Source organism: Homarus americanus, unplaced genomic scaffold (assembly GCF_018991925.1).
Source record: "Homarus americanus isolate GMGI-L3 unplaced genomic scaffold, GMGI_Hamer_2.0 scaffold40248, whole genome shotgun sequence".
Lineage (NCBI taxonomy): Eukaryota > Metazoa > Arthropoda > Malacostraca > Decapoda > Nephropidae > Homarus > Homarus americanus.
Genome location: NW_024712526.1, coordinates 5,122,720 through 5,149,979, shown reverse-complemented (window position 1 = coordinate 5,149,979; position 27,260 = coordinate 5,122,720). Strand labels below are relative to the sequence as shown.

Below are 27,260 nucleotides of genomic sequence, written 5' to 3'. Positions count from 1 at the left end.
AATTTGAGGGGTCAAGTAAAAGTGTTTAGGTGACTTTGTAAAAATGCCCCCCCCCCCTCCCCACTTGCATCACCATCTTAAGAGGCACTATCAATACGTTCACCACCAGCATCACCACTTTCACCGCCTCTATTACCACGTTCACCAGCATCACCAAGTTCACCACCTGTATCACCATTGAACAGTGCATACAAAAGTTCACCTTTGTCCAGGATGAACGGTATGTGGTGGTGGTGATCAAATCCTCTATCCAAATGTTCAACTCTTTCTCGGTTTTAATCAGTACTGCATCTCTCACATATTGTGTCACCTTTGCTGCTGCTGGTGCACTAGAAGTAACGGCATCAACGATGTCTATCATGTCTTTCTCTTTGTTTTAGTTTTTATGTAGCGAACTCATTCGCAATTCAGCATGATTTAAAATCAATAGTACATGTTGCAATGAAAATATATTTCCAATGAAAAACTGTGAATAGTCGAAACTGCAAAGAAGAATTCCGCGAAAAACGAGGGTGCACTATATTACAAACACAAAACTAATTTACTGTAAAATAATGAAAAACAAGTTAAAATATACAAAACACAAGGAATATTATCACTGATGTAAAGTAACGGCCTACATGGCAAGTCAAAAAGCTGAAGCAAACTCACTACTCCCTGTACCTCCTTTCCTAGCATTCATAAATCATACCACCTACCTTCTTATGTTATTAAAAAATTTGTATGCAATCTAGATGAAAAAAAAAAGCAGCTAAAACCATTAAGATAAAGGTAAATGAAAGTTTAACACAACTGCCATTTGCATAGTTGCTGTCTAATTGGCCATAACAGCACAGCCCAGCTAGGACCCTTAGCAGCGAGACTCGCACACTCTGCTCCCTCTTCCTAGTCCCCAGCTCAGCCTGCTAACTCTGATGAACAAAGAAATCTTCATTCCCTTTACGTGTTTGACTTTATGATAATTATTTCTTTTACTTTTGGGGGGCACAGTATGTATGTAGGATTGTGTGTGTGTGCAAGCGAGTAAAAAAAAAAAAAAAGTTACATATACAGGTACAATACTGTAAACAAGCCCAAAATTACGAGTTGAAAAATAACTATAATACCTCAGAGCTCGGCCACTAAGAGGAATGGTTAGCTAAGGACAACTTAAGAGGAGGAATAAACTCAGGAATGTTTAACAAGGCAAGAGCAAAAGAAGGTGTGGCAGTGATGTCTAGTGATGAAATTGGAGTAACATGATGAGAGATAAAGGGGTCGTTCACAAAATATAACCAGACTATAAGTGGGATAAAACTATAGAGAATCAGACTATAAGTGGGATAAAACTATAGAGAATCAGACTATAAGTGGGATAAAACTATAGAGAATCAGACTATAAGTGGGATAAAACTATAGAGAATCAGACTATAAAAGGAATAAAACTATACAGAATCAGACTATAAGTGGGGTAAAACTATAGAGAATCAGACTATAAGTGGGATAAAACTAAGATGTATCAGTTGTTGTGAGTGGATAAGTACTCAATGTACAACAAAACAACTGAGTGCATGGGTCTCAATGTACAACTTAAACACATCACAGTACAATTCAGTTCTTTACCATCAACAAAATGGCATGAAAATTTTACATCACTTACCTGACTCTAACTTGAAGTATCAAAACTCAATCAATTACCCCAGGTATGGTATTTTATGAGTGGTAATTTGAGACAATAGCTAAGGAGTAATAGTGGAGGGGAAGGTAAATTTAGTATACCAAGATAAACAGATCAAGAGTAACTAATAAGAATCTTAGAACATATTACTTCTTAATATCACGTGAATAAGAATTAACGGTCCCATATTTACCTTAAGGCATTCCAAAGAGGTGGTGGAGGAAAGCATCGAGCACAGGCCAACAGCCAAGTCTCAAACAGAACACTCAAAACCCGCTCACATAACTGCTCTCCAGCATCCTCTGCAACATAAAAATTTTAACTTCAGTGCTACTTTTCACAATTAAAAAATCTTTTGGTTAAAATAACTTTGCTAACAAAGAAGTCAGACTTTTTAAGCCTGATTTCTTCAAAGTGCTACAAGGTATGTGAACTTACTAAATAAAAAGAGTAAACACTATATTATAATTAAATATGAAACTAAGAAGAGTTTAGTGTATGTGCCAATAATATATTATCATCATTACACCTGTGTTAATTAATTACTAGAAACTAAAGCCATTTCCCCCAATTTACAGGGTGGAAACCCCCAAAGGGAAAAGCATTAGCTTAGCCCAGGGCACCAAGATGGCAATTGTCCAGTTGAGCAAACACCACAGCATAAAATACCCCACCCACCCTGCCTGGCCAGGGAATTTAAGCCATGTCTCTTGGGCTGGGAATCTAGAGCACTACCAACTGAGCTATGGAGCCTTATTATAGATCACAATTTCCCAAAATACAAAGTAGTAGATACTATTTAGCTCCACTAAAGACATGGCATCCACAACTAATGTGTACATACTGTATATGTATATCAAGTAGAGTACACATATAAGTAATTTGACAAGACTTTAATCCTTACCTTTGACAACTTTATCCAGGCACAGCAGGGAAAAGAGATTAAGCAAATGAAACAGACCATAATGAAAGCACCCACTTTTAGTTACAACAGTAATAGTAGGGGTGAGTCTAGTAGTGATGGTGGAGCAGAGACAGCTAGATAGGTTATGATCCTTTACACCAAATGAGAAAAGCTCACAGCAAAACCTTATACAGTATCATATCCCACACACTTATCAAGGATTACACTCTAATAACTTTATTAACTTTCAGCTGTGAACAGTGGATAATACAAAGAAATTTTACACTCAAGTCAAGCAGTGGTAAACAACAAGCACCAAAGCAACACACAACATGAGTACATAAATACCAGGCACATCTCCAGTAAAGTTTAGACTTAAAGTGGAGCTGGGTGCACCCTCACTCTCATCTGGAACTAGAGTGAAATAAATTTATATTAAGCAACAGAGAAACACTATCCATACAAACATACATCAAGATGCTGTGATATGCTTAATAAGCTGTGGAGCATAAGTGATCATGCTGCTCAGAAGTTTATTATCATAGAGAATAACAACATAGAAGAGAAATATGTTCACTGGTATAACAAGAAAATATGGCATTAAAAGAGTCTACAAGTCCTTACTGTATCTTTTCTAAACATGAACCTATCTAGTCTAGTCATGACCATTGTGTTATTGTATTAAGGCCATAGTTAAACAACTTATCCAGAGAGCAAGAATTGAGCAATTGATCATGATATCCCATTTTAGAATTAGGCAAGGACTGTGCAACTCATACACAGTTCTCACATCACATCAATGGTTTGCAAGACCTGACGTACTGGTACAGTATGCAACTGGGAAAAAATTATGTAAATTCCTGTAAAGTAGTCCACCTTTCCAAACACAAAATGTAACCCCTAAAAATAAAGGATTGATACCTAAGTCCCATATTCTATTGGAGTCCATAGCTTGGAGGCTCTCACAATATACACTAACTTAATTGGGAACCTGTTGTTCCAAAGCAGTCCTCCAACATCAGCCATTTGTTAATTCATTAAAATATGCCAATCATCCATCCTTCCCCCATCAAAAGTCCCCTCAAAATAAAAGTGTCTTGGTGCAATGACTACCATATAATAAGAAATCTTATTATAGACACACACCAAAGCATAATGTCAACAATATCTGCCATCATTACACCAAGTCAATCGGCAATCTTGAAATTCAGTTCCAGCAAACAGTCTGGTGAAAGGGACAGTACAGTATCAGGCTATCAGCTACCTGGCAACAGGCTATGCAAGAAAAGGGGATTTCAGGGCAAGTCCTCCATTTCTAGCTGTTAGCCTTAAGCCAGACAGGTCTTGTAATACCTAGCCAACTAGAACAAAATGCAAAGGCTAAGAATGGAGAGACATACACCCACCATAAGAGCTGAACCCCGAGCTACCTCAGTGCCCACTTTACTGCTTCGTGTGGTGCCCTGTCAAATGCTTTCTTTAAAACTACAAATATGAAATACAGCTTTATCTCCTTCCCTAGATATTTTTCTTGTAGTTACCTAACCATTAATATTACATCTGTAGTCCCCCTACCTGGCATGAATCCAAACTGCATTTTATATATGTCAACTATCTCCCTTATCAATTTCTCGATCACTCTTTCCCCAACTTTCAAAGCCTGATCTAGCAGCTACAGACCTAAATCTCTCTATATATATCTATCAATCTCTTTTTATATCTATTTCTCTCTTTATCTACCTTTCTATCTACATCTCTCTGTCTCAGGTAAGATCACTATAAATTTATTCTCTGAAACTTACCTAAAGATGCAACAACGTTCTATCCTATGAGTAAACGGGAACACAACAGTACTTGTTAGCGTCCAGCTTGGTGATGACCACCCATGGGGGACAGGTATAGGACAAGGTGTTACTGTTATCCTCATTTAGTATAGGTATGCATTTTTTTTAATGATTTATTGAGCTATGATGTTTTCTGTACACTACTTAATTTATTTAGTTTCAGTTACATAAAGTGTCTGTAAATCATCCCCAGGAATGCATCCTTCATTTACAACACTATAGTATATGAGTATCACTATCATATAATATTTTGCTTTAATTATGACTTTGACGGAAACCATTCCTTTCATATATCGAGGACTGCCTGTACAGGGGTTCCCCGACTTACGAACGCCCGCTGATACGAATGAGTTTAAACTATAAATTTACAGTAATTTATTTACCTGACGACTTATTTTTTACTTTCATTTGCTGTATTTTGTCATTCTATTTCTTCTTTTCTCTCAAATTAAGTGATCTTAGATGTATATATAAGGACTTGGGCTATGATATAGTGGGATTTTAAACATTGTTCTGTAATTACAATATGCATATAGCATGTGTTCTGACTTACGTACAAATCCGACTTCGAACATCCTCAGGACGGATCCCGTTCATAACCCGGGGACCCCCTGTACTGTGATCAGTTGAAACAAAGAGAGATATTTGAAATTTAAAGCCTATGTAAAATGAGACAGTTTAGGCAATATAATAAAGGATTAAGGGATAATGGTAAAATATTAATGGGCTAAACTAGGGGTAGGAGGCCCACTGGAAGGCATGAATGAGATGAAAATAAGGGGGTACCAAGGGAGATGTTAAATCTGGGAGGATTGGTAAAGACAGCATGAAAACATTTAAGAGGGAAGGACTGTGGTCATCAAACCTCAGACTTTAGGATGGCACTTGATTAAATTTACACTACAATGTAAGTTCAACATATAAATATTTACTACTTGATACTGTACTGTATATTGAGGGTTGCTACAATAAACCCTTTTTTTTCAAAGGGTTACAGATAAATAAACCTTAGATTACTTTTGAATGAACACATCTTCAATCTTCAAGGCTGCTAAGTAAGTTATGAGAAAGGCCTAAGGTATGTTATAAAGATGAAACAATGGATTATGGGTGTACAGGTGCTTGTAGACTAGACATATTCCACCCATTATTTCTGACAGAAGCCCTGTAAGAGCCACTGACTGAATTGAATATCAGTAAACAGAGAACTGTAGCCTTGGGTTATTTCACAACTTTTTAATTCAATTCTTATATTTCATGGCTGCCTACAGTAAATAACTGTCATTTTCCTATAAGCGAGCCCTCAATCTTACAGACTATAAAGGGGGAAGGGGTCTGGATTTGCTGAAGGTCTGAATATCAAAAGCATGTACAAGTGTATAGAAAAGACTCCCCCAATCAACAAACTGGATCCCATATCTAAAAATTTACTCTCGGAAAAAAAAGAACAATTTATTCTGTATAAACTGATAAATTAAGATGGAACAAAAATTTATACTAAATGATGATAATGGCAACACCTCATACTATACCTGTCCTAGTGACCTGTTCATCCCTGTTTCTGTGTTATAGCTGCAACACTTGCATATAATATTAACAAAATTAAGAAAGAAAATTGTTTATACAGAGAGAGAGAGAGAGAGAGAGACAGAGAGAGAGAGAGAGAGAGAGAGAGAGAGAGAGAGAGAGAGAGAGAGAGAGAGAGAGAGAGAGAGAGAGAGAGAGAGAGAGAGAGAGAGAGAGAGAGAGAGAGAGAGAGAGAGAGAGAGAGAGAGAGAGAGAGAGAGAGAGAGAGAGGAGAGAGAGAGAGAGAGAGAGAGAGAGAGAGAGAGAGAGAGAGAGAGAGAGAGAGAGAGAGAGAGAGAGAGAGAGAGAGAGAGAGAGAGAGAGAGAGAGAGAGAGAGAGAGAGAGAGAGAGAGAGAGAGAGAGAGAGAGAGAGAGAGAGAGAGAGAGAGAGAGAGAGAGAGAGAGAGAGAGAGAGAGAGAGAGAGAGAGAGAGAGAGAGAGAGAGAGAGAGAGAGAGAGAGAGAGAGAGAGAGAGAGAGAGAGAGAGAGAGAGAGAGAGAGAGAGAGAGAGAGAGAGAGAGAGAGAGAGAGAGAGAGAGAGAGAGAGAGAGAGAGAGAGAGAGAGAGAGAGAGAGAGAGAGAGAGAGAGAGAGAGAGAGAGAGAGAGAGAGAGAGAGAGAGAGAGAGAGAGAGAGAGAGAGAGAGAGAGAGAGAGAGAGAGAGAGAGAGAGAGAGAGAGAGAGAGGAGAGAGAGAGAGAGAGAGAGAGAGAGAGAGAGAGAGAGAGAGAGAGAGAGAGAGAGAGAGAGAGAGAGAGAGAGAGAGAGAGAGAGAGAGAGGAGAGAGAGAGAGAGAGAGAGAGAGAGAGAGAGAGAGAGAGAGAGAGAGAGAGAGAGAGAGAGAGAGAGAGAGAGAGAGAGAGAGAGAGAGAGAGAGAGAGAGAGAGAGAGAGAGAGAGAGAGAGAGAGAGAGAGAGAGAGAGAGAGAGAGAGAGAGAGAGAGAGAGAGAGAGAGAGAGAGAGAGAGAGAGAGAGAGACGACCACTTTTAGTCAAAGTCAGATAAGGAATAATAAATGCAATGAATATAAAAATGAGTGAGAAAGATTATGATGCGTAAGGAGTAAGAGAGAAGAAAGAGTGGAAGAAGAAAGAGTAGGAGTAAGAAGGAGATACAGTAGGAGTAAGGAGAGAGAGTAGGAGTGGTTGAGAAGGAGATGGAGTAGGAATAGGGAGATAGATTAGGAGTAAGGAGGAAATAGAGTAGGAGTAAGGAGAGAGAGTAGGAGTACGAAGGAGATAGAGTAAGAGTAAGAAGGAGATACAGTAGGAGTAAGGAGAGAGAGTAGGAGTGAGTGAGAAGGAGATGGAGTAGGATTAGGGAGATAGATTAGGAGTAAGGAGGAAATAGAGTAGGAGTAAGGAGATAAAGTAGGAGTAAGGAGATAGAGTAAGAAGGAGATATAGTAGGAGTAAGAAGGAGATAGAGTAGGAGTAAGGAGAGAGAGTAGGAGTGAGTGAGAAGGAGATGGAGTAGGAATAAGGAGGTAGATTAGGAATAAGAATATAGAGTAGGAGTAAGGAGATAGAGTATGAAAAAGGAGATAGAGTAGGAGTTAGGAGATAGAGTATGAAAAAGGAGATAGAGTAGGAGTTAGGAGATAAAGTAGGAGGAAGGAGGAGAAAGAGCGAGAGGAAGAAACAATAATTAGAATTATTTAAAACACTCTATATGGGTTACTTGTTATAAAAAGGAATGGAGAATACTTTGAACATTTGAATAGTGAACATAAAACGACATAAAGCTGCACCGAGTGTCTCGTGATTCAAGCCAAGGCAATGAAAATTCAAGTTCATTTGCTCCAGAAAGATGGCAAGCCAGCTAGTGACAGCAATTTCAGAGCGAGCCAAGGCTGGCTTCACAGCTTCATCAGACATGCTGAGCTACAATGCGTGACTCAAAAAGGTGGCTGCATCGACTGACATAGCTTTGGCAGGAAAAGTGGAGAGAGAATTGCAAAATGGTTGCAGAGGTTACGGGAAATCCACGAAAATAATAGTATTTAGTTTACTGTATTCAGGGGTCCAGAAAAACAGTAATAATCTTTAGCTTACCAGACTTACAGCATCAGGAACCAAATTGGTTTATGCCATATCAAAAACACTGGATGACAGTTGCATAACCTGAGGAAATTTTTCGATAGATGATACACTAAATGCTTTCTTACCTCAAGAAAAGACCCAAAATATGGCAAGGAATAAGTTTTTTGTGATACACCACAGTTGACTCTAGATACTCACAGGGGTTAGGTTATCAAAAAATCCTGCAAATGTGGGAACTTTAGTCCAACTGGAAAAAGGAAGTTAAGTTCCTGGTACAACTGATCATATGAGGGGCAATAATAAATGTTTATGAACAATGACTACAACAAAGACTGTACTGTACCTGTAATTATTAGTTTAATAATCTATAGAAAGTAATGTGTTTTTACTTATTTTTCATGATATGATAATACTGTAATGATTTAACCCTTAAAGGTCTAGTGGCTTCCTGGAAGGACCATCGTAGTAGGGGTCGGTTGGCGTCCCGGTAGTGCTTCCTATTTATAATCCATCACGATAAACAAAACAATATTATTTTTACCTATTTCCACAGTTCCACACATTTCCATCTGTTACAAGAATAACCTGACACACTAGGCTGCAAATTTAAAAAATCTTTATGAAAGCAAAAATGAAAACTTAACAAAAAATTGTGGGAGCATCACAATTTTAATGTGCGCAACACAGACTGTGCAGGAGAGTGACCGAATCCAGCTATTGTATAAACTTAACACTGACCCAGAGCAAAACAACACCACTTTTGTTTTTTCTTTCTAAAATCACTATTAAATTGTTAATTATCATACATTTTCTACATTCTTGCCTAAGATTCCATACAGGCTAGTACAACACTGAGCCATTTCCATTGACCGTTGCACTGCACAAATCGACTGTAGTCGATTTTATAATTATTGTGCTACACTGCAAAAATTGACTGTTGTACACATAATTATTTCCTGCTTAAATCAATTATGTTCCAAGAGTTTGAATGCACTGTCAGCCCTGGGTTGTGCTGCCATCTTTTGGCAAGAGGCACAACCACAACACAAACATGCAGAGTTGCAGACGATGCCTGATGCCTGAGCCAAGCTATTGCCGACTGTCATATGAGAGTTTTTATCGCCAACCATCTGAATAAATAAGGTAAGTTTTATTTTTTTTTATTTGAGGATAGGCAGTGTAATTATGTCAAGTATGAAAATAGTATACCGGAACTGCACGTATATAAAAGAAGGAATACCGTTGAACTACTGCTGTTTTTGGCTTCCCAATTTTTGTAGTAACTGAGGCATATTTTTACTGACTAAATACCATTTTTTTTCTACTGGCATGTGTTTGTACTGAATTCATCTCCCTTCACACAGCCATGTTTAGAAAGTAAACAAACCATTTAAGCTTTGTTTGGTGAATTTTGGTGGCCTCCTGTCCCTAACCCCTTATTATGCATCTTTTTGTGTATTGAGTTGCTTGCATTTTTATACAGCCTTTTTTTTTCACAAATGTTCTTAGTCCTCATCTCACAAACTAACCTGAGGCTATGTATCAGAACAAAGATAATTAAAGAGTTATGTATTTCTTGCCCAAAATAAAATCTTCAAAACAAGGTGACTAATTTATATACCTTTGTTATCTTCATCAGCACATGCAACCAACCATTCTCCATCTTTTATATAAGTTAACTTTTCATCTTCTCTAAAACTGCCACAAAAATCTTTAAAATATTTTGTTTCCAATTTGTATATTTTCATCTAAATTTTATATTCAGGATTCTCTCATTGTGTTCCTAAAGGAGGCCAGCTGTACAGTACTGTATTAGTGACACCATTATAAGTGAATGTGGTTCATTATAGTTGAGGAGCAGGGTTATATTTCCACTTACAGTACAATCAGAGTTCCTCTATTGATATATTTTTTGTTATTACTCATTACCTGTGGTCTGGCATGTAATAAAGTACAGTACAGTATTGTAATCAAACTACTGGTGGCAGGAATTTGAATTACACAAGTGGTCACTACACTCGACTGGTCTTACTGTATAAACCATTGTAAATTTGGAGAGATCAAATTAAAGTGGTCAGACTATGGAAGCAGTTTTGGTACATAGGTGATTGTATTAACAGGTTTCACTGTACCATGGAGAAGGCTATAGGATTCAACCTATTACTGAAATCTAACAAATACTCTAACTACTATAATTCACTAAATGTAGTTCAGTCATAAACTACTCACATTTACTTTATGCATGCACAAAGTCATTACAATAATATATTTAAAGCACTACTCTTGTATTAACAATGGGTGACACAAGCCAATATATCTCCATTCACAAAGTTACATGCTATAGTAAGATAACATTCACTCATTGTGCAAATCAAAACAGAAAGCACAGGATTATTGATATATGCTACAGTTTCTATCAATTTTAATGATGTTGACTGTAAAAAAAGGATTGCTTTAGAAATTAAGAAAAATGGATTCATACTGATATTACAATGACTTGAGAATACTGTATACCCAACATTTCTATGGGTTTAGGACCCAGAGAAACCCTAAGCTCAATGGCTGGAGTTTATTGTTTGGTCAGCCATCTCCCTCTCAATAGCCCAAGCCCTTATGAAAAGGGGTCTGAGCAGCCATAGTTGCTTAAAAGCTGAGACCTAATGAGTCACAACATCACATCGGACATGTGCTACCTGTTCTTCACTTGCCAGGATCAATTTCAGAACAGAATGCAGAACCAACTTTACACCCAACAGACAGACTTTAATGGAACACCCCAAGAAAGAGGAGGACAGGATCCAAAGTGTTGTTTCCAGGCCCACTTATAAAAATGGTTAAAACCATCCAATTATTGTACATATATTTATGTGCTTGTGCTACGTTTTTGGGCCTCTAAAAATTTCCATAGGAATGCATCTCAACTTATATTATGGAAGTTCATTGGGAAAAAATTGTTTCACTTTATGGAAAGATCTTCAGGAATGGAACCCTTCCGTAACCTGGGGGTTGATTGTATATAGTACAGCACAGTTTATAATTTTTCTAATATACACCACAAGCTCTTCAAAAATGAGGCTCCACATACTAAGGGTCTAGACATCACTGTTCACTACCATTATTCAACACAAGATGCTCCCAGACACATGTGTCAGCTCCTCAGCAAATTCTGATGTTACATATAAAATATGAAAATAAATTTGTATCTATGAGAATCTGTAGTCCCATACAGTATATACTACTGTATCAACAAAACAGAGTACAGTGGTCCCTCGGTTAACGAACACAATTCATTCCAGAAGGTCATTCGTTAACCAAAATTTTTTTTAACCAAATCCATTGTTTCAATGGGATATTGGGTAATTGGTTCCAGCTCACTGAAAAGTACATACAAAGTAAAAAAAAATGCAGTAAAGTACACTTACTTTGAAGTGTGTATGTAGAAGGTTCCTGGTTGATGATGATGATGGGAATTAGAAGTGAGGGTGGAGGAGAAGGGAGAAGAGAAGGAAGTGGGGATGGAGGAGAAATCACCTTTCAGGGGACCCATGCTTGATGCAGTAATTTCACCAATAAAATTTTAAGTTCACTAGGTGTAATTCAAGATTATTTTCTATAAATCAACACTGCACTGCACTATATATTATCACTATGTTAACTAAATTTCAGAATGACCCATAATTTCAATGAAAAATGCAAAAATATTCAAGACACCAACAAAATGGATGTTCACTCCACTGTTTTCAAAGCCCAACTGACACCTTGTGGCTGAGTCAAGCTGCTGATGGGCGCACAAAAAACTAGTTCCCTGTACTGCATATATTATCAATATGTAAAATAAATGTTAAAATGACTATTAATTTTAATATAAAAAAGGCAAAAATATTAAAGAGAGCAACTTTATTGATATTTACTCCACTGGAAACAAATGTAAACATAGAACAGATTACTGAATTGGCAGACTAGCCCATCAGCTGATCAGCTGATGCTCACAACAAAACGTGATTTTCGCAAGGATTTCATTAATCAAATTTTTGTTCGTTAACTGAATTGAAGATTCTTATGGAAGGTAATTTGTTAACCGAAATTTCGTTAACCGAACCGTTCGTTAACTGAGGGACCACTGTACAGTAAAGGCAAGAAATAACCACCCAATCACTTCATTTGTAGTCCCATACTGGAAAATAGTAAAAATCCCTTGAACTCTTAAAAAAATGGGGGTTCCAGTCCATGTAACACAACATTTCATAAAGAAAAGAAATGGGGCAAAATCGTTAACTTCTTCCTTGATCTGGCTAGAGTAGCTGTACGTGAGAAATGGACAAATTCACTCCATCTCTGGTAAACCTGAGCACCAATGAGGACAAAGGGACTTTCAAAATATCATTAGATAAAGGAAAATTCCACCTGACCAATAATTTTCAATACAATAAAGCAGAAACAGTTGGAAAATCCCCAACAGGGTCAAGTACAGTAATAAGCAATAGTTTTGTGGTGCTGAGAAGAAAAAGAGACACCCATTTTATATTTTATATGTATTATTTTCGCATTTTCGACTTACGACCAATTCGACTTACGACCCGGATTTAGGTCCCTAACCCCGTCGTAAGTCGGGGACTGCCTGTACAGGCATTCATCAGTTAACATAAAATGACCCCTTTTAGAGCTGATTCAGTTAACAGTCTTTTCCAGGAACACATTCTGAGCACTAAGCAGGGATTACTGTACACCACTACAATGTGCACTATCACTTGGCCACTTATTGGGTGACAATGACAATAAAAATGCTAAAATAAAAGATAAATAAGAAAAGGACAAAGCAACTGGTCAATACTGGCAATAAGAAAACAGAGCAGCAATCTTTAGACACTCGTACACTATTTTGACAGGAATTTTGAAGGCACCATCATTCACATTTTGGATGTTTTTGGACTTTGGATTTCTGGACTGGAGATCATGTATACTGTATAACAGGTATATTGTATGTGGGACAAGAGCCACTGCCAACTACAGAGAAACAAAATGAAGAAATCAAATCAATGTTTAGCCTTTTAAATTTCATAAAGAGCAGAGGAGGGTGTGAAAAAACAGCAAGAAATATGTGAAGAACTAAACTCCTATGATCCTGGCTTATGATAATGGGTTACAAAAAATGTGAACAGGCTTTTAGATGCATTGTCAGATCATGGTTAATGTTCTGCTCTCATCTATTATTGATTCACCTGGCAAGTAAATGTTATTGTAGTCTTATTACTAATCAGTTTAGAACATTGTCTCTCCCTTAAGGACAGTCAGACCCCCAGATAAGGTAGACTGTTCCGAGGGGATGTTCTGTAAGGGGGAATCGTATCGGTCACTCAATGGAAGTCCCACAGGCCACAAAAATCTCCTTGCTGCTATAAATCTACCTAATGTGCTTATCAGTAGACTCTGCCCTAATTTTATTTGAATTCAAAATTATATAACATGTAACAATGATTTAAGTCACTTTTAAGTTTACAAAGTTGATATATAATTCATGAGGCGAAAATCAGTGAACACGTGCTACAGTATTAGAGATTTGCAACAACTTATTATCAACACAAATCCTCATCTTTACAAAAGCAGAAATGACTTAGGTTTAAACTTACCCTTAATGGTGGGAGGAGACAAGAGTGCCGAGTTTATGTGCAATAGAAACAAAAGTAGAGTCTGCCACGTGTCTTCACTCAGGCATGGAGAATTCTGAGCAATATTCTGCAGTGTTCGCAGCACACGGTGACACAGAACAGCTTGTCGGTTTATAACATCAGGTCCTGAGAACAAACACAAATCCACATTTAGGTTAATGTGCATCTAATAACCTTACAGTTGAGAACTTTTCCTTCTTTTTTGGATGGGGAGAATATTAATTTTTATTTCTTTTCGTCTATCAGTGAAATATCAGTACATATAGGCTAGATAGATTCTGGAATGCTGGAAAGTTTTAAAAGGAGGCTAGATAGATTCATGGATGATAGAGAGTGGTAGTAATTCTCAACAGGAGCTGCCACGCACAGGCTAACCGGCCAATTGCAGACTCCTTATTTTCTTATGTAATAATATAAATAGTAAATTACAATTTTCTTTTCCTTCAAATAAATAATTTTAAATTTCTAGTACAGGTATCCCACACGTTACGGAAACTCAGGTTGTGGAAATTCACCCATAAGGAATTTTACAATTTTGATCACTAAATTCGGGGTATGGCCCGTAAGGGAGGGAGGGATGGTCAGTGTCACCTATCAAAACAGCACTACTGTACATATACCTGCATCTGTGTTAGACAAATAAGACTTGTGATACAGTACATCACTGGCAATGACCATTATATGATGGATCAATATACGCTTGATCAGTTTTACAATGTTAAAAAATTAACACCATTCACCACTATGCGATGGATAAAGATCAGTCTTACGATGGTCGCTACCCAAATGTTTTTCCTGCATTGTCATTACTATGAAAAAGTGATGCGTAATAACTCACAATATTCCCAGATATGATGATGCAATCTCAGAATGGCACAACACATGCGACCCACACGGGGTACGTGGAAGGTTCTGCCCGTTCCCAGCGACTGCCGGGCTAAGCAGTTGAACTGTGTCACATCACACCAGAGGATGGTTTCCATATGGAAGAAGCTATTTTTGTACATAAAACAATATATACTGTATGTGAGGAATATATAAAAACAATACCATAATAAATAAAAGAAAAGAAAAAATACTGAATTGCCATTTGGCAATCTTGTCACTGTCACGAGACAGCAGAGACATGAACGCCGCTCCATCTCCCTCATTCTCTTGTGCTCTCTTGTGTTTCTGTCCTTATGATATTTTTTTTCACATACAGTACAGTATGAATGATTGTGTGTGCATGTAACAGGGTAAAAAAAAAAATTGAAGAAAATTATGTACCTGTATATCTACTCGAATACACGAGTTGAAAAATAACAATAACACAGCTCACAGTCTGACTGAGATCCCAACGCAGAAACCCCCACTCGCTCCCACAATCCTCACTAACTCGGGGACTTAAGAAATTTGTGTTCATTTTATGTTTTTGACCTCATTATAACCTTTTCTTTTCTCTTTTTTTGCAAATTCTGTATGAATGTCTGTGTGTGCATGTAACAAAGTTAAAAAAAAAAAAAGAAATCAAGAATATTACGTACGTCTACCTGAAATTACTTGTAGTGGCAGCCGGGAATTGCAACTTACTACTGTACACGTTCATATCATGTATGGTAAATGAATATAAATCTTAAATGTTCTTTATTTTGTATAATTTTTTTATTTTGTCTTTTCATTAATTATTTGAGTTATTGAGATATTATTTAATCATCATAGCAGCAGGATATAAAACTTGTTTGGTCTTTTCAGTGGCTCAGGAACGGAACCTATTTTTCCCCATATTATCAACATCGATAGCATACGATTGATCACTTATTGACTGCTTTCCGAGGTCCCTTACCCCATCGTATAACGGTTATTGCCTGTACAGTACAGTATGCGAAAAAAATTTGGCAGCATAAAATATCTATACAGGGGGTCCCCGATTTACGAATGTCTGACTTACAAATGCCCGCCAATACAAACGGGGTTAAACTAGAATTTTACAGTATTTTATTTACCTGATGACTTATATTTTATTTTCATTTACTGTATGTTGTCATTTTATTTCTTATTTTGTCTTAAATTAAGTGATTTTAGATGTATATAAGGACTTAGGCTATGATATAGTGGAAATTTAAACATTGTTCTGTAAGTACAGTATGCACTAGCATGTGTTCCGACTTACATACAAATCTGACTGTACTGTACCTGTATACAGTACATAAATTTACACACACACATATGTACTGTATTTGCAATTAATACTTGCCTTGGGCTCCTCTGGGTACAAAGAGATAGTAAAAATGGTTAATTATTATCCTGGCATAGTGATTTGGATCACTAAGGATTGGGCCAGGAACACTGCTCTTGGGATTTGGCAAAAGTGCAGAGAGCCATTCACAGTAGACGCTCACACAGTCTCTCAGGATGTCTATTTCTGAGAGTGGAAAACTCAATCCATGGCCAAGGGCCTGAAAAAGAACAAAATATCAACAATACTGAATAACTGTAAGTTGCAATTCCATTCGAGATGTATAAATACAACACAGTGTACTTAATGTCCAAAATTGTAATCTGCAGCCTTATGGTCCATGCAGCGACAAACATGCTGAATGACTATAAATATTCATATTAATTTTTTATTATTATGTAAACTATGGTGGCAGTGCATGTAGAAACTTTTCCAATTAATTGGTCACTATATACCCAATATATGTCTTGTGCAGAACATAACTGAAGGGCAAAGAAAAGTGAACTGGGTACAAGTAAAACGATATTAGTCAGGAGTGTCTGTTAGAGTTAAGGTGATAGAATGTGTGGCAATGTTGTTGAAATATAAAAAAAGGAGGAGTGTGATCGAACATAGGGGATCAGTTCCAGGATTCTATGCATCGGAGGAAAGAGCAAGGTGCTGATGAGGATTGACTAACTGTATTAAAAGCATTGGTGTTGTAAAATAGCGTGATAGTGATGGGAGACTTAAATGTAGGATTTAGTGACAGGGAAACAGTAGGATGTATGAAGCATCGCAAATGAATGAAATTGGAAAGAAACTGAAAAAAATGTGCGATGAGAGAGTGTTGACAGTGGGTAATACAGTACACAAATACCCCAGTCATTGCAAGGGATGCATACCTGAAGGTCATTGCGATTAATGAAACTGCATATATCGGAGCAGTTTCCCCCATAAGAATTAATTTAAATGGGGGGGGGTACATTCCCAGCCGGCAATTTTAATCACATATTTTTCGATATATACCACACTTCTGTGACCACCAGACACCACCACCCACCACCACCACACTCCCATGACTACCAGCCACCACTACCTCACACTACCCACCACCACCACCACACTTCCATGACCGCCTACCACCACCACACTCCCATGACTACCACCACCACACTCCCATGACCACCTGCCACCACTACCTCACACTACCCACCACCACCACACTCCCATGACCACCTACCACCACTACCTCACACCATCTACACCCACACCACCCTGTCATAAGAAATTATTACCCCCATTTTAGATTTTCTATGTATTATTTAAGCATTTTCGACTTACGACCTGGATGTCGGTCTCTAACCCCGTCGTAAGTCAGGGAGCAGCTGTATATCTACTTGAAACTACAACTTAAAAAAATTAACAACAACGCAACTCAAAGGTTGGCACAGTAGGGGGAGAGGTAAGGTGATGTAGCGACTTATGTACAAATCCGACTTAAGAACGTCCTCAGGTACGGAACCCGTTCGTAACCCGGGGACCTCCTGGATTAACACCAAACATGTCACTATAGCCACATCCCCTTAGCCCTCCCCCTATCACTCCAGCCCAAGCTGTCAGCTATGTTATGGTTACAGTATTTTTCAACTCGTAATTTGAGGCAGGTATTTCGTGTTTTATGGGCGTTTGATTTAAGCTTTTTTGGAATAATGCGATTGTTCAATTAATACCAAAAGCTAATCTATGCGCACCTATTTTTTAAATAACGCTCTCAAGACACTTTAAATTTGCCGCGCGTATTCGCCTGGTCGCCTGTCAGTGGAGTCGGGTGTGATGCCTGGTGAGGTGCTTGTAAGCTAATACTATAAAGTCGCAGTCATATCAACATCAACAATGTTGATATTATTATTAATAATAATAATTATTATAATAATGTAATAATAAAGATTATTACTACTAATGATGAAGATAATGAAGTATTCTGTACAACAACTGTGACGACGTCCAGCAAGCTTCCCGTGTATCGCTTTCTCAGTTCACACCAGCACTACCTCTTCTCTGTGCTCTCATTTGCATTGTGTGCTTATAACGTATCTTTTTAGTGTTAAACGCTGTTTTCCCCATTGAGCATGTCTGGAAAGCGTCCATCTGCCTCCTCTGGAGCATCTAAAGCTAAAAAGGCACGAAAAAAAATTGCAATGGACGTGAAATTAAATGTGGTCACCCGCCTTCAGAGAGGAGGGGGAGTGTCGGAGGTTGGCCATGTGATTGGTTGAAGTGAGATCACTGTTCGTACCCTGTGTGGCATATAATGGTTCCCCTAACCTATACTATTTACATGTATTCTTATGCAAAAATTATGTTAATTTTATGCATTTTTTATAAGCGGTGGTTTTTAAAGAAAGTAACCCCTGCGTAAAACGAGAGGTGGGTATACTGTACAGCTCCTCCCCGACTTACGACGGGGTTAGGGACCCAAATCCAGGTCGTAAGTCAGAAATGCTTAAATAATACATAGAAAATCTAAAATAGGTGTCTCTTTTTCTTCTCAGCACCACAAAACACTCACTTTTAAGCTTGCCAGCCATTTTAAAGTGAATTACAAACGAAAATTTTGTCGGTGTACTGACTTTGGGACTTGAAAATACGTAATTTGACCAAATTTTGGTACAACTGAGGCAAGTCGTAAGTGCGGGTGGTCGTAAGTCGGGGAGGAGCTGTATATTAATAATATATGTATTTTTTTTAATATAGCTGGAGAGGGTGAGGGGTGACGAATCTCAGCTGTTCTGAACTGTCTAATATATAAAAGATTGACAAATTTTATCATCCAGCAGCCAAATGGCAATACAGTAGAGTATTTTGTTTATTTATTTTATTTATTGGTATTATTTTTATTTAGTCCTCACATGATAAATTGACTGGTATACAGTACAGTATAGTACAGTATACATTATTTTATCTTATTCCTCATAAGATTTGGTAACTGGCTGGAATTCAGTTTATGTCTAGGATTATGCTCAGTATTTTTCAAAAGCTAGGGTCGAATTATACAAGAGATATATGAAAAACTCAGTCTTGTTTATGTATGCATGAGTAATATATGGTCTGTATTGATGGACAGAAGGCTAAACTGTATACAATGATTGAAGTGAATCTACTGATTGGTGACACAGAGCATCAGACCACCACTTAGTAAAAATTATATTAGTAGTAAATGAAAAGTTCAGGGTGAGAGAGGTTCAGAGAAGTGAGAATAAGGTTATGTAAAAGTTGAAGAGCAGATGAAAGAGACATTGGCTGATACTTAAATTACCGAGAAGACAGTTGAAGGGTGCAATTGAGGAGTGTGGGCACAGGGAATGGATGGTGAGTTGAGACAAGAGAAGGGCATATGAGTACCAGATGAAGCAAAGGAAGGAAGTGATTTTCTATACTTATATTACAAACCATAATATGTTGTATTGTTGAAGTGATCCATCAGTCTCATACACTCTAATAGCAATATAATGCTTATTATAGTCATAACATATTATCACTTTTATTTCTGTAGATTTACTATTACTGATTAGCAACCAAGTCTAAGGATCTTAATGGAAATAAGCATGTGATGAATTTGTTGGCTATCCTTCATCAAATTGCCTTACTGATTACTATTGTTTGTATACTGTACTTGCACTGTCTAGGTACATTGGAAACTGTATATCTGCAGTCTCTGTACACTGTGTACAGTACATTGCCTATATGCATGTTGAACTGTTTATTAAAGAAAACTGAAAATTCTCCAAAACCTTGATAATGGTTAGCCAGCAAGTATACTTTGTGACCATTATGGTGTAGGAACCACAGTTTATGGCTTAAGTAGAAACAAGTCAAATTACTTATGTTTTAAGCTGACAGCAAATCACATACAACCATGTGCAAAAGATAAAACCTCAGTAATTCCAAAGCAGCCAGAGTGAGTTTGATTATTCAAACAGCAGGAGTCGCCATTATTGCTCCAAGATGCTCTAGAAGCATACAGCAGCCAGGTGACTCCACCCTTCACTTCTTCATCCCTAATTTTTTACTAAAAATATTACTGTACAAATACTGTATTCTAAAACCTTGGTTTATACACAGGCATATATATGTACTGTACATGCTAAAAATTTTAATTGGACTTGGTTTCAGTCTTGGAGTAGGAAGGCAGGTCTCAAACAGAGTGGTCTCAGCTATATCACTTGTCCTAACCTCATAATCCTTTATTGTCCTAAGTGATTTATGTAACAAGAGATCTCAGACTATGAACCACTGAGCAGAGATGTGCACTGAGAATTTTCATCCAAGATATTTCTAAGGCCCCTTGGCACTGGTGAAGCTAACTGACTCTTAAATAGAAATAAAAGTCTACACCATTACAAAAATAATGCTGTCAATTTAAGTTCAGTAGTAACTCAATCAGAGGGATTAAGTTTTGGTAAAAATCCTTGGAGATTCATAATTTGCTAATCCACATATAACCATAAAAGTATAAAAAGGTCTTCAAATAATTTCTTAATTTTGTACATTAATATACTAGAAGTACCTAAATTTGTGTAAAACAGATTACATAACATATAAATATATACAGTAGCTACAGTATGCCATAATAACTAAACAAAAAACAAGGTGGTATATTTACAGGCATGAGCACTTGGAGCTGTTTATCATGAACAATTTTGCTCTTGATGGGTGGTCCAGGTTTGGTGAGGCCAAGACTTCCAGCAAGGTGCTTGGCTGTGCCTGCCACAAAATCCCGTCCAACTGTCCATGGTATTGCATCCTGAAGTTTAAATAATACTGTACATACATACTATGGAATCAAGTACAAATGTTGTGGTGCACTTCAAACTGGTAAATCAAGTATCATCAATTCCAAACATACATAAAATAGTCAGGAAAGTTATCATTCTCAGAAGCACACACCTTTTGAAAATCCAGATTATGGAATTTAATTTTTCTTATGGCTTGTCGAAATATAAAAATTATTGAATGCTACTCATTAGTTTACCTGGAAAATGAAAAAAATACCATTTTAGTTTTTGATAAAATATCAAATGTCACCATTATCCCACATCAATCATGCATATGTAACAGAGATTAGGGCAGCAACCTGCAGTATTTCCTGTGGAATTAACTTATCCAGCCTTTCACTGAGATTATTGCTTACCTTAAAAGCACTGATGGCAGCTTCATCTCCCCAACCCTGCTGAGGCACCAGCTCTGAGGGCCAGTCACTGAACATCCTCAGCTCTTACATTAACACCTAAATAAACTTGCCATCTAATACATTCTGTGAAAAAAAAAAAATGTAGCATCATGTCACTTAGAGAAAGGTAAGACATTAAACTTTTGTAAACATAGCAAAACTGTTCTAGCTATAACCTAAGCAGTACTTAATTGGATAACATCGCCTTTACTTTTTTCTTCTTTTTTTTCTTTTTACGGGGAATAGCTCCCAGGCACACATCATTGACCCACAATGGGGCTTACGGGGGGGGGGATAAAAATAAAAAAGAGTACTGTAATAAACAAAATAAAAATTAGAGGAGAATAAGACAATGTCAATATACACCACGTAGATGCCCAGAAAACCAGCTTTTTGAAGTGAGACAGATTGTAAGAGGATGGAAACACAAAAGAGAGCAGACTATTCCACAGTTTGGTTGTGTGAGAAAAGAAGGACGTACTATAACGGGTTATTCTAGTGTGGCCGACATCCACCATTGGTTGTGTTTCAGAGAAAATCTGCAGGTGTTCAAAAAAGTTACCAAAGCTTTGCTTCCTGTGATATGGAAGTCACATCGAAAGGCATGGATTAGAAGGCAGATCTTCTGTGACTGGTTCGTTGAGTACTTTTTGCCAGAGACGAAGAAATAGTGTGAAGTGAACAATATTGGTTTCAAAATTCTTTTACTTTTGGACAAAGCCAATGCACATGTGCTTGACTTTGAGAGTATGTCTCCAAATGTGAAAGTAGTCTTTGTGCCACCGAGAACATCATCAGTGATGTAACCCATGGATATGGGGATTATTACAGTACAGGTGTAGTTGTTTTAAGGCGTATTATCTACGACATACTTTCAAGAAATTAATCTCTGAAACTGATGCTAATCAAGTGACAGTGCAAGAATTTTGGGAAAAAATTTAATATTTTGCATTGTGTGCAACTACTCGGTCAAGTTGGAAAGAAATTTCACCTCCACTCATGAATGGTTGCTGGAAGAATTTATATCCTGAAGCTGTTCATTCTTTTGAAGGCTTTGATGTTACCCAAATGCACACTGAGATTCCATGTCTAGCAAATGATGCAGGCTTTAATGATGTTGCCAAAAATGACGATCAAGAATTGCTACAGTCTCATGCTTTACCATTATCGAACGAGGAGTTGGCTGAGTTAGACAAACAAACATAAGATGAATGAAGAGGTGAAGATGCTGACATTACTGCCTTTTTAGAAGAAAGTGAAGGATTAACAATGAAAGGTACTAGAGAAGCCAGTAATTATTTACGATTTCACAGCCGCCAATTTTTCACAGAAAACGAATTTAAAAATGCCACAATTTCACTGTTTTATAGTGCACACTGTCTTAGTTATGGCAAATGTGTTAAAAAGTGTTTATATAAAATTTCAAGTTAACCTAACCTAACCTTAAACTAACCTAACCTCAAACTAACCTAACCTTAACCTAACCTAGCATAACTTAACACCTGCAGTGGGCAAACTTGCTGTACTATTACTGAGACGGGGAAAACGGTGAGCCACAGCATTGAGGAAGTAACGAATGATTTTTTTACTTTGAAGTCAAACCCAGTTCAATTTCAGAGTATCGCTATGAAAAGTACTTCCTCACGAACACGTTCATTAATAAGAGTATAACACTGGGTTTAATCTTGACAGTTTCCAGTCAAGTTCCCTTCAACAATATGGAACCGTAGCCACAATGCTTCAGCTTCTTGTATTTATCAACTTTTTTCCATTACACTGGTAAATATTAGTGTCTGAGCGGTGAACACAAGGATTCCCACAGTTTGGGCAGTCTCTTTTGGGGGGAAGAATGCAGTGGTTTGTAAAAATCTGAAGGGACAGATTATCTTTCCCACAGAATTCACTAATAGTGTCCATATACAAACTGCAACATCCTTCACATGCCATGGTGAAATTTGAACTGGCTGAGCAGAGAGCTATAGCTCAGCTTGTGTGGAGTGTGATTGGCCGGGTACCATTGTATAACCGCCGAGAAAGACAAAAGTACTGCATGCCTATTCGTCAAACTATTTACCAAACAAAGCAATTTCCACAAAAAATATTATTATATCAGAACTCCCTGATGAAAATATAGCAAGACTATAAACACTAAAACAAATAACTCGTCGGTTGTGAAGTTCTCCAAGTTAGCCAAGAAGGCTTCACAAAAGTTGATGAAGTTGTGGATTATTTTAAGAAGAATGACTCTCTCTACAATGGTGCTGCTAAAGTTGAACATGAAGTGAGTGATGTGTTAGCCTGCTAGTCTGCAATTTTACAAGAAAAAGTTATCAAAAAGTATTTGTTGGGAACAAACAACTCTTGACTTCTTTGTGTGACGCAAAATAATCATGGTATATATTCGTCCATTGACTATCCTCAGATGTTAGTGCGAGAATAAGTTTTTTGACATTTTTCGGTGTGTTTTACTCAAATCTGATCTTCATTTCATTTGCAAAATAGCAGTTTTTGCAAAAAATCAAAATTTTCATTTTTAACAGAAACTGCTAATTTGCACAAAAATAGAGGTCAAATAAGAGTAAAACACCAAAAATACACACAAAAAACTATTCTCATACAAAGGAACCAACCAACCTACTGTACCTTACCTACAAGGAGGAGGGGGTAAGGAGACAACTGACTCTAAGTGAGGAGCAAAGCCTCAGGTAAACATGGCGGGAACCTCTGCACAGCCAATGGATGAATATTATCCCAAAAAAACAAACTACATTATTCTCATACCAAAGGAACCAACCTACCTAACCTAACCTACAAGGAGGAGGAAAAGAGAAAAGTAATTCAAAGTGAGGAGTATAGTCTCACGTAAAGATGGCAGGAACCTGCAGACAACCAATGGACGAATATTAACCACAATCACAGAAGAAAGTTAATATATAGGACTAACTTGCGGACGAGTTATTTTTATTATTGTTTTTCTTACATTATTTTCATCAATGGGTTCTGATATGATAATCACTTATTGTGCAAATTTTTTGTTTCATGGATAATTAGGCGCCTAGGCGCGCACTAGTTTGTCTTCCGGGCGGCAATGAGGCCCGGAACTGCACCCGGGAAAGTTTGCTTTTCAGCATGTCGTGTGAAGGTTGTCGCCAGTCTTACATGGACTAATTTGTGAATTTAGAGATAACTAAAACGAGACCCTACGATTGTTCAAAGACCACGGCATTGTTCCATTACATAGAAACTGTCCATACTGCGGGAATTCCTGTACTTTCAGACCGGAAAGAAATTTGTTTCAATGTATAATAAGAAAATTATAAACAGGAAAAACTTGCGGCTGGAGCATTGTGGCTACAGTTCCAGTCCATACAAAGGAACTTGGCTTGAAACTGCCAAGATTCAGTCCAGTGCTTTGATTTTATATATTAAACATTTTTTACTTTAAAGTATTTTACACATAAATATTGTGAAATAACACTTCCTCAACGCTGTGGCTCGACATTTCTCACCATCACGGTAAATCACTCAGCCGCCCGGGCTCCTTAGCGTCGATGAGCCCGCATCATCTCACGTCCAGAAAATGCCTCAAATTTCACCATATCATAGTAAGTTCTTTCTGTTTAATATACCAGGGGGTCCAGGGGGCTGTGAGATTGTTAGGCAGGTTTGTTTGGTTTGTTTGGTTAGGTCTGTTCTTCATACCCACAAATGTTAAGTAACGATTATTTTAAAAATATAAATTGTTTAACACCTTTGCACAAACTACAACAGTGTCCACTATACAACAACAGTGGAAATCCGGTGTTTTTCTAATCGTTTTCAATCAGTTTCGGCAGCGGGTTAGTCCTATATAAGAACCTGAACTAGAGCCAGGTCCTTCAGGTGTAGAGCCAGAGGAAGAGAGGAGGTCAGATCAGGTCCTTCTGGTGTCTCTGGTTGGGAGGTTTCGTTATGTTTCGTTTCGTCATATTTTTGTGTATTTTCACCCCACAATTTCCCTCTACTTCTAAGCCTTGCCCACTTAGTACCATTCGTATTAAACACGATGAAACACACTACAAACTCTTTTTTTCCATAGTAATTCCCGTGTATGGCAGCTTCTAATGATTTACCCTGACTTGGGTGGCTATTGGGTTAATAAGGTTGGTAAATAAAGTAAACAAGAGAGGTTAATGGAGCCCTGACTTACATGGTCTGGTGACGTCACACAACAACAACAGTGGGTGACGCCTCCAAGACAACAGAGAACACGGGCACATTATATTGTTTTAGAAAGTTTATGTCTAGTTCATTAATTCAATAATTACTCATATATATTGACTTAAAAATAAATACTTTCAATAAGTATTTTTATTGTTTTTTTTAAACGTTTGTTAGCTAATAAAAATTTATTTACACCAGCACTCTCAAGAAAAGTAAAATTTGACAACCTTTGTGAAGACATTACCCTGTGAACAACGTTGTGAAGAATTGGTGACTATTAAAGTCGACTACAGAGGACAAGTGTGTTTCTGTGCCCTGGTGGAAATCTACCTGCCTGCTGTTTGTACACTGATACCGATCGTCGGGGAATTACCGGAGACTGGCGGGACAGCCAGAGGTAATTCGACACTAGTGAAATATCTACTGCTCCTGTACATACGACCCTGGCCGTTGATAACCAGTGATGGAAGCTGGGTGAGCGGTGAAAGGATGAGGGGTTCGTAACACTGGTGTTAGGAGTGGGATAGCCTAGCGGTGAGATATTAGTCAAGATGGAAGGTGACGGTCTCCAGACCAGAAGCCAGGCCAGGCCAGGCAAGGGGAGAGTCCATGGCTGATCTGATGCAATTCTTACACGCACAATGAGAAGAACAGAAGGAGCAACAAACAAAGTTGCAAGAACAGCTACAATCACAACGAGAGAACAGAAACAATTACTGCAAGAACAACGAGAAAAGCAGAAACAGGAAAATGTGCAACTGCAAGTGAAAATTCGAAAACAACAACAGGAACAGAGAGAAAAACATAAACAATTACTGAAAGAACAGAGAGAAGAACAGCAGCGATAACTACAGCAGCTGCAGAAAGAGATCGACAAGAAAATTCAGGAACGGGATGAGGCTTTGCAAGCGAAGTGTAACAGGTGGAATGATGCGTTTCATGAGGTGCAACTTGAAGTGGGTGAAAAATTAAACAAAAAGTGAGTGCTGAGATCATAGAGGTACGAGAGGAGCTAACAGTGGTGAACAGTGAGCTACAGAAAGTCAGTAGCAGGATGGAAGCTCCGGAGAATTGTCTAACAGCAAGGTATCAGCCAAGATCTAGTGACCCCTATAACTGTGACGGTGTGTTGAGCTGAATTACAGAGCACCTGAGTTCAGACCCCGATCTACGTCAAGTGAAGTGGTGAACTATCCAAGAGAGCCAATGAAGAAAAAACCACAGGAATTCGATGGCAAGGTCTCATGGGAAACATACCAAGCACAGTATGAGTTACTAGTTGAACAAAACGGGTGGGACGACAAGCAGTGAGCAGTACAATTAGCCAAGAGTCTCAAGGGCGCTGCTATGGAGGTTCTCAGCCAGTTGACAGGAACAGAGCGAAGCAGTTACATGTCGCTGGTAAAGGTGCTGGAACGAAGGTATGGAACCAAGCACCAAAATGAGGTTTACAGGACCAGATTCCGTACTCGTACCCGTAATCGAGATGAAACACTGCAACAGATTGCTCAAGAACTGGAAAGTATGGCTCATAGGGCGTACTATGGAACATCACCTGATCTATTGTTAAGGGACCAGTTTGTGGACGCATTGGGCAGCAGGCAGCTCAAGATTCAGGTGAAGCATTCCCAGCTCCAGCCCTGGAGTTTTAATCTTATGTGAGGTCAAGTTTACCAAGCTTCAGGACGGAGTCTAACTCTAGGTTTAAAGCACTAAAGGGCTAAGTACAAGAGACAAAGAGATTTAAAGGAAACTGCTGGTATTGTGAAAATATTGGGCACAAGCAGAAGGACTGTTGCAAACGGAAACGAGAGTGAGAGAAGGGCAATACAGAGAATAACTTGGAGAAGAGAGGATGTTGGACGCCTGCCCTACAAGGGTCATAGCTCAAGATTGGAAGCCGCAAGTCCAGAAAACCGTGAGGGCAAACTTTTTCAGAGTGAGGGTTG

The 27,260-nt window shown here is 38.0% G+C and overlaps 1 protein-coding gene across 9 annotated transcripts in view; it reads right to left on the bottom strand.

The window, feature by feature from the left end:
- The window catches only part of LOC121861185 (ral GTPase-activating protein subunit beta-like), a 97,428-nt gene extending 72,092 nt beyond the window's left edge, over positions 1 to 25,336 (bottom strand). For 5 of the 9 annotated variants that reach the window (XM_042358757.1, XM_042358776.1, XM_042358786.1 and 2 more), the window contains exons 1-7: positions 25,298 to 25,336; positions 21,070 to 21,192; positions 20,542 to 20,682; positions 15,915 to 16,116; positions 13,640 to 13,804; positions 2,910 to 2,975; positions 1,851 to 1,959 (exon numbers count right to left, since the gene is read on the bottom strand). In XM_042358757.1, the coding sequence (XP_042214691.1) occupies positions 1,851 to 1,959; positions 2,910 to 2,975; positions 13,640 to 13,804; positions 15,915 to 16,116; positions 20,542 to 20,682; positions 21,070 to 21,144 (758 nt within the window). In that variant the 5' untranslated portion in view covers positions 21,145 to 21,192; positions 25,298 to 25,336. Of the gene's footprint in view, positions 1 to 1,850; positions 1,960 to 2,561; positions 2,571 to 2,909; positions 2,976 to 13,639; positions 13,805 to 15,914; positions 16,117 to 20,541; positions 20,683 to 20,825; positions 20,911 to 21,069; positions 21,193 to 25,297 lie in introns of those variants that run through there. The other 4 variants (XM_042358804.1, XM_042358814.1, XM_042358795.1 and 1 more) reach the window with 3 other exon arrangements.
- Between the last annotated feature and the right edge of the window lie 1,924 nt (positions 25,337 to 27,260).